Genomic DNA, 8485 nt, shown 5'->3' with positions numbered 1-8485 from the left:
TTAAGAAGAAAAAACAATTTTGAGTCCAAAATTGAAAATGCAACCCAAGAATCAATTTAAAGCCCAATTAGTCCAAAATGGACTTGAATGGACCGAATGACCTAAGTGGACCAAAATGGACTCTATTAGACCGAATATGACCAAAGTGGACCAAAATAGATTGAATGGACCTAAGTGGACTAAAATGCTATGTTGATATACTTCAAACGAAGAGTAGAAATAATAAACACTATGCTTCAGTTTTTAGATATTATATAGATTTGTAAGACTTATATGTAGTAAAATTTGTAATAACTAAGTATTACTAAAAAAAATTAATAGGAAATTTTTTATTATGTTGTTAATGTGAAACTAATCAATCATGTTACTTTGTAAATTTTTAGTTAGTAAACAGTATCATTTTAAATGTTCCATTCATATTAAAAATTTAAATGAAAACATTCATATATGCATTATTTAAAAGATCTTATTGTTTGATTATATTAATTTAAAAAAATGTTTAAATGACTTCATGTACTAATAGATTTGGACAAAATAATTAAATTAACTCATTTAGATTTTTATTAATAGATCTTATAATTGGAATAGACTAAAGTGGACTGAAGCAACCAAGTTGAACCGAAGTAGACATAAATACTAAAGTGGATTGAAGTGGACCAAATTGGACAAAAATATTAAAGTGGATTGAAGTGGACAGACTGAACAAGAGCGTAACAACAATAAATGCTATACTTCAGTTTTTAGATATTATATAGATATAGATTAGAAATTGATAACAACTTTCATACATAATAAAAGGCTCAGTTTCTTAGACTTGATTAATCAGAATAATAAATATTAAAGCAGCAGAACATGATGAGGAACTGCTAGCACACACAACATTAATGAACACTCATCAACAAAAATTTCCCGTATATCTGTACCAAGATACTACTGTGCTAGTGTAACTTCTGGGCAACTATCAACAGTACAGGTCAAGATGTCCCTATAATCTCGATAGATTGTGAAAGAGTCATACACTTTTCCATCCCTGCTCTTCTTGTATTCAAACAAAAGGTGTGAATGATCAAATGCGGTAAGTTTGACGAATCCGTTATCATAGTCTTTATATATACTCCACGTGGTATTGATGGGAGCAAATTCATGAAGGCTTGCTCCTCCTCCTCCAGCAATCACATGAATCGTTCCCTTCAAGGCGCCTATATAGTTGTGTTTCTCTTGACTGGTGCAGATATTCTGCAGCATGAAGAAAAAAGATATAAATTACCACTGGTCCTAAAAGCTTAAGTTGATAGAAAAGAGTGAATTTAATTAATCGCTTAACTACTATTCTATGTTGTCCCTCATGAGGCTTAGACTACCCCTCAAAAAGTGAATCCAAATGTGGAATTTTTAACTTTTGAATGGGAGGTAAAGTGGAGGCATGGTTCAAACTTAAGATCACTTAATCTAATACCAAGATAAACTACCACTTATCCAAAAAGTTTTAACTGGTAGTAAATAGTGGATTTTATTACCTAACCATTATTTTAACAATTAAATTGTTGGTTAAGAAATTGCAATGTCTGTGGTGGTACCGAATCTATGCAGTGCAAAATCTAGGAAGAAATGACCATGGTACAGCTTTGTTATACATGATCCTACCTCGTAGACCGGGCATGATCTTTCATAATTGTGCACATGGCCATAGAGGGCAATGTCAACCTTGTACTTCTGCCAAAGTTTTCCGAGGTCCTCCCTTCCCATTGGTTCCTCAAACGATCCTTCTTCCACATAAAAGTCCACAGAAGAATAACCTAGTACTCTATGGGCAAGAAAGATTAGCCATGGTTGTCTTTGTCTGTCAACTGATGCAAGGCAGTTCTCGATAAACTTGTATTGCTCTGATCCCTCTCTCCAATCAAGTTCAGTGTGAGCTACGCAGAATCGGAACATGCCATAGTCAGTGGAGTACCTGGAAACAAGTAAGTGTACATCAAGAATCCCACCCCTTCTCCCTTCTTGAACAAGTAAATTTTTTAAAATTTTTATGTGGAACCAATTTGGCAGCTGGTTCTTTACAGCCAAAAATTGGAGAAACCCACATTAATAGTGAATGTAAGACAATGGATTTGGGAGTAATTTCAGAATTTTTGAAGAGTGGTTTTGAGTTGTGAAGATGCATATGTTTTTTTTTTTTTTTTTTTTGGCAAAATTAAAAGAATGTTTTAGAGAATTTCTAGCTGTGTTGGAAGATATTTCATGCAGTTGGGATCCTAACGATACTATCACACTACATAGAGGTCAAAGGTATGAACTAAATGAGCAGCACCTATGGCTAATAGTGAATATGACAGGTGAATAAAGCAAACAATTGCTACAAAGTTCTTTATATCTAAGTATTACTTCCATACCAGAAATTAGCCCTGTTCTCAGCGGGGACATAAAACATGTTCTCAGCTAACACACCACACTCTCCTCCTGAATCCATGTTCTGGTAGAAGGATCCAGTTCCTGGCCAGTCACGCTCATGGTTACCACTGCAAAGACATTAAATGATGGCACATAAGAAAAATCAGAAGATGTCTACATGCTTAATGAGCTATTTATGCATATTATGACAAACCTTCCAATCATGTAAGGCTTAGTTGATGCAATTGGCTCAATCTGTGCAGTGAATTGGTCCCACTGTGCAATATAACCCATAGCATAGACTATATCTCCAATATGGAAGACTATATCAATGTCATTTAAATCTTCAATAAGCTGCTTAGTAGTGTTCAGAGATGCAGGCTGGAAATCTTCAAATTCAAAGGAACCATCAGCTTCGCCCTAGAAGGTGGACGATTAAACAAAAATCTTGTGAGATTGCATCCAAGTAAAATTTGGATATACAGTATGCTGAAAGATGAAAAGGGCCAAAAAGGACTGGTAATTGATATTCGTTAAATTGAAACCAGCAACCGCACATCCTTAAGAGGGCAAATGAATAAATGAATAGTCCTTTACGCAATGTGACATTTGTAAATGTTAACAAAAGTAAAATATAGTTTTAAATTTTAGAGGTTAAGGAAGGGGGATTAAATAGTATGTCAGACAATTTCATTAATCTATTTACATGTCCTTACATACACAACAAAATGCTACACTTAATAACCACTGCAACAACGTGCATACATCAGATGGTATTGAAGTACGTCCCTGGTCATTATAAATGGGGAAATGGGCTTTATTCATATGCACATACAGTCTTCCAAGAGAGTTCACACCTTTCTGATTCTCAAAAAAAAGAAAAAGAGTTCACACCTTTCCCATGTCTCCAAATATGATCACACGTTGCAAAGAATTTTGACCAGGATAAGGAGACGCTCTAAACCAGTATTCTTGACTCCAAATAAATGTACTATTAAACAACCTATGCCCCAGCTTGTATGTATACCTGAATAATCAATAAGAAGAATCGGAAGTTAAAGTAGCATGCAAATCAAACAGAAGAGGGCTAAAATTTTAGCACGTGCAAGTCCAATAATTCAATGTTCATTCTATTACAATTGAATCCATGTGGTTAAAATTGTTAACATTTGGGATCAAAATACTTTGTAAGAGACCATATATAAAACTCACTGGGCTAATTCACAATGGAAAGACAGAAAGATACAAAGTTTAGTTCTAATTAGCCTATTAAAAATTTCACTTTATGGTTGTTTTTCCCACCTCCTAGCTTTCGCGGTGCTTCCAACAAAGTAACTAGAAACATATGACACAACCAGAAACAACATAATATGAGCAAATAAATTATAACATACCCTTTGTTGGGCCACAACTCCTTCAAAAAACTGGTGTGTATGTATCCAGGGTTACGCCATCCTACTGTCCTTGCTGGTGCAGCTGTATGGATAAATGGCTAAGATAAATTCATCTATTTTCCAAAAATAACCAGGAGGAAAAGTCTGGGAAATTTTAACATATGAAAAAAATAAAAGTAATATTACAAGAGATCCATAACAGAAATTTCCTTGCAGGAATTAAATTTACTTCTACCTAAATTTTTTTTCTTTCTTTTTATGACTAAATCTGTGATGTATCAGACTCCAGTGTACACTGATGTCATTGAGTTCCTATTACAAATCAAGTTTCTGGAATTCCATTACCAAGATTACAGTGGTTTGCCTACCCAAGATTATTCTCTTTCAAAAAACCAACAGATCTATCTGAAAAGACAAAATTTAAAGGTAAAAATAAAATTGCGTACCACACATGGTGTTCCGATCAAAAGTAAGTGTCCCAGCAGGGGATCTCACTTGGGCTCCTCCTTTTGGACCCCATTCTACAAAAGGCTCTGCTTCATCAATTCCATATCCACTTGTCCATGTTACAGTCATCTGAAGATCAAGTGAACATTATACATTATTTCCTTGAGATGTTGTAAGCCACGCCCCACTCCCCACTAAAAAATATTGATATTAAGACCTAGTGTAACAGTTTGTGAACAAATGAATAGCTATGTAATGGAAAGAAATACAGGTATAGCAAGAAAAGTTTGCTGCGTTGTAGTTCCATACACAGACAAGTAGAGGACCTTGTCATTCAGCTTATAGAAAGTAAAAGCTTTGAGATAAAAATCAATACAGATATTGAACTTACTTCATTCCAAACTTTTCCTTGTGCTAGGCGTGGATAGACTGGAGCATTTGGATTTACAAAAGCTACCTTGTTTGACACTGCCACTAGCTTTGGCTGTTATGAAAAATTGATAAACAAATAAATAAATTGTTAATACAATCAAATGCAGAGGTCTTGGATAAAGAAAATGCTAAAGTTACTACCAATTTTATTATGAAACTCTTACAAAATGATGTGGCAATCAATGTGATTAATTCCACTTCAACAACATTATAAATAAATGTTTGAATTACTATTTGTGATTGGTGACTCATCTTGTAAGACTTATGTAGTAAAATTTGTTGTATCTCTAGCTTCACTCCTTGTATAAAGCATTTAAAGTTTTACAGCAAAACATATAAGAAGTGATATGGAAAGTAATTGACAAAGTATAACTGCATAAGTCAAACAAAATTAGGCTCATCATGTAAAGATGGAAGATGGAAATGGATGGTTTTTTTCTTCCCATAATTCGGTTCCACAGAACATTTAATAATGATGAAGTTGAACCAGCAATGTAACTCACATGGACAGCTTCAGACTAATTAACTCACATGGCAAATGCTGTGGAAAGAACAAGAGAGTTATTTGACCCATCAAAATCACTCAAATCAAATTTCATTGGCAGCCCAATAAAGACAAGGAGAAATCAATGCAAATACCATGTGTGAAAAGAACCATGAATGCACTGGTTTTGATCAATTTGGCTCAACTTGAAGAGGATCAAAACAAGAAGAGGATAAATAAGAAGAACAAAGGTAGAGGAACTATGAAACCTTAATATTGCAAAGGGTTTACACAAAGAAATGGCTCTAATAACTAAATGGTGAAAAGGGATTTGTGTGGCCAGCGCAAAGTAGTTGGGACAAAAGCCTTGTGAAATAGAGTTCATAGACACTGGAAATCAGTTCTTATTATAAGTATTCTTGTATATAAAATTGTAAACTACAGCACATCAATCTTCTTTTTGAAGCAAAACAAGATATAGGAGACTATGACTAGCCAATGCATTTGTTCTATATAATTAGGAGCATGTAAAATGTGCAAGTCACTAAGAACACTATGTAGATCATGGGACAAGGACATAGATAAGCATACATTTGATATGCCACCGGTGAAGAGTGCAAAGGAGATGTCTGATCTCTGCTTAATCAAGTGAAACTTCATTGACCCTTTTCCTGTTTTTGTGTAGTTAGGGCTGGTGTAATTTGTATATTTATACTGCAAAATAAAAAAGTATAACATTAAATTTTTGCTCTTTTTTCACTTCATATAAAAGCATGCCATGAGCTACAAAGAAATAGACATTGCAAAGAAGTGTGACATGAACCTTGAGAGGTGCAGTACACAACAATGGAGGTAGCACATATGGGTTGTCTTTGGGGCATGTGGCAGCGCTGCAAATTGAGGAAAAAGAAATGTATTGGGATTTAGGTTTGTGTGGGCAAATTCCATGTGCCAAAACATGTGTTAACGAGGATTATAAGCATTGCAATTTAATTAGGTGAAGTTTTCAGAAAAGAGCTGCTTGAAGATCTCAAAGTTCAGAAAGCTAGCTTGAGCGAACTCAGGCTTCACTCAAGCAGATCATTAAAACCAAGAAGAGACTTCACTTGAGTGAGATAATAGATTTTGCAATCCTAATTCTACTTGAAGACTGATTTAACCTAAAATTTGAACTACCTATTAATACCCTTTGATGGACGACTTTCAAGGTTGAGGCTGATGTACCAAGAGCATTCTAAGAAAACCCTCTTTGCTTGAGCCTAAATAGAAAATATATGTCCTACATTTTTTTCACCTCGTGAGCCTAAATTGATTTCCATCCAAACCATAGAAGTTGTTAATCCTTGTTAGTTAGTTCACTAATAAACCAAACTTCTGGATTGACGTGGATGAGTTTGTTCATGAAGGAAGTTCTATAGAAGGACTCCAGAGTTCTGGAACCACTGCAGTGGGAGGCCAATAGGTTGATTGCTAAGGTTAAGTAGAGTTTAGTCTAAAGGTTTTGTGAGTATCAACTATTTGTAACTGTTTCTTCTATAGTGGAAAGTTTTCTACTTCATCAGTAAAATCCTTGAATTCATTTTATTGTTTTTATTTTTGCTTTGGACTGCAGTGATTACTATTGTGATTGTGTTAACTGAACCTATTAATATTGAGCATACACGGTTATTAATCCATTAATTAGAATATTGGGATCAATCTTAGAATTTTCAAAATGCTTCCAACTTAATGATCAATGCCACTAATTTGAACAAATGAATGAAGAAAGATATCAGAAGAAAATCATTCTAGAGGTTCCTGATTGTATGCAAAAGCCATATATAAGTTCTGATATGACGAAGAAATTTATATTTACCTGAAATTGGCAGGAGAAAACACTGCAATCCAATCATCATTAGATGGGGTTGGAGAACTAAAGTCCACTGTCACCCAGACTGTAGTTTCCCCCTAAAATAGTGAAAATCTAGCATCAGTCCTAATTAAAACACAAACTTGAGGCTGTTTCATCCCAATTTAAAACAAATTAGGATGATAGGTGTCAACAGGACATTCCATCTTTCAAAATATATAATAGAGAAACTTGTTCCCATCATAAGTTGATGCCTCGATGGTAAGGAATGAGAGAAAAGAGACTAAATTTTTTTTAAAAAAAAGTTATTATTGAAACTTATATACCTTTGCTCCAAGAACAGTAGGAGTGACATTAACGTAGGCACGGTCATCAAAAGCATATGTTGTCTTGTGAGTAGCAATTTTGGAGAGTGGGTGAACTCCATGTGACATTGCCTCTTGAAGGCTTGCAAGACCCAACAGAACAAATGCCAAGGTGCACATTTTCAATACTCTCTTCCCACCCATCTTCTGAAACAAAAATCAATATTTGATAAAATTCTATGCCAACCCAAGCAATTACTTGCAGGAAATGCTAAAGCTATTTTAACAACATAATGAACAAATGGATAAAACTTAGGTACAGTTCCATCTTAGATTCTCCAATTAAATTTAACCATGCGATTGCATTGACAAATAAATCACATGATTGAATTTTATTGTCATTTGAAATTCTTTTTACTGTATAGATCAATTCAATCATGTGGTTGATTTCAATCGAGGAACCTAAATTACAACATAGCACCTAATGAACTGTACATAAGTTTTGCCTTATATAAATGTTTGAATTACTTTTTATTATTTTTTATGATTAGTGTCCCATCAATTTATAAGACTTATTTGGTAAATTTCACACTACCCTTAGCATCACTCTCACTTGCAACCCCAAAAGAGCAACTAAACACCACTTACACACAAAAATGTCTACTTTTCTTCTTATACTAATTGATTATTTGGATGTTCTAAAAAAAGGGGTCACAGAAAATACTAAAACAAGCAACTGGGTATCCAATTCTAGCACCAAATTTTTTTTTTTTTTTTTTTGAAAAAGCAAAAGAGAGCTAACTGGGTAATTAAAGGAATTGAAGGAAGTTTCGAAGAAAAGGGAATAGAGGGGAAAAAAAATGATCACCTGTAGAAGATGCTATAGTAGAGCTCTCACTGTCAGAACAAGTTGGTGCTCATTATTTTGCAGCGAGCTAAGTAGAAGAACTGTACTGCATCTTCTACGGGTGAACTGGAATGTGGATTAATATGATGGCCAAAGGAATAAAAACTGTTCTGCATGGTGAAAAATGGTGGGCCATTCTAAGGGATTGTTTATTGATGCAAAGAGCGTGCAAGTGAAAAAGTCTATAAATATAGGTATAATGTTGTTTAAAACAATGAAAATTGTTGAATAACAGTAACAAATACCTCCTAAATAACCCAGTTTCTTTCTTTTTTT

General features: G+C 34.3%; 1 protein-coding gene across 2 annotated transcripts; it reads right to left on the bottom strand.

The window, feature by feature from the left end:
- Positions 1–780: 780 nt before the first annotated feature.
- On the bottom strand, positions 781–8357 carry LOC126719013 (probable inactive purple acid phosphatase 1). 2 transcript variants are annotated; one of them, XM_050421485.1, is made up of 13 exons: positions 8171–8357; positions 7324–7509; positions 7004–7095; positions 5972–6038; positions 5740–5862; positions 4624–4716; positions 4232–4361; positions 3786–3867; positions 3286–3418; positions 2606–2811; positions 2394–2519; positions 1645–1954; positions 781–1236 (listed from the first exon to the last, which is right to left on the bottom strand). In XM_050421485.1, exons 2-13 carry the CDS (start codon positions 7504–7506, stop codon positions 931–933), a joined length of 1851 nt encoding a protein of 616 aa, XP_050277442.1. In that variant the 5' UTR covers positions 7507–7509; positions 8171–8357; the 3' UTR covers positions 781–930. The 2 variants fall into 2 exon arrangements, with proteins under 2 accessions (XP_050277442.1, XP_050277444.1); XM_050421487.1 differs by having other exon boundaries at positions 7324–7506.
- Between the last annotated feature and the right edge of the window lie 128 nt (positions 8358–8485).

This window comes from Quercus robur, chromosome 3 (assembly GCF_932294415.1).
Source record: "Quercus robur chromosome 3, dhQueRobu3.1, whole genome shotgun sequence".
Classification (NCBI taxonomy): Eukaryota; Viridiplantae; Streptophyta; class Magnoliopsida; order Fagales; family Fagaceae; genus Quercus; species Quercus robur.
Note: the sequence above shows the minus strand (reverse complement) of the source record. Positions and strands in the feature narration are given on the sequence as shown.

Excerpts from the sequence above, each read along its gene's own strand:
- LOC126719013 (XM_050421485.1), bottom strand. The coding sequence starts at position 7,506 with ATGGGTGGGAAGAGAGTATTGAAAATGTGCACCTTGGCATTTGTTCTG. Across the intron at positions 4,717-5,739 it reads TCACCGGTGGCATATCAAAT|CCAAAGCTAGTGGCAGTGTC; the intron begins GTATGCTTATCT and ends TTTTCATAACAG. Across the intron at positions 4,362-4,623 it reads AAGGAAAAGTTTGGAATGAA|ATGACTGTAACATGGACAAG; the intron begins GTAAGTTCAATA and ends CTTGATCTTCAG.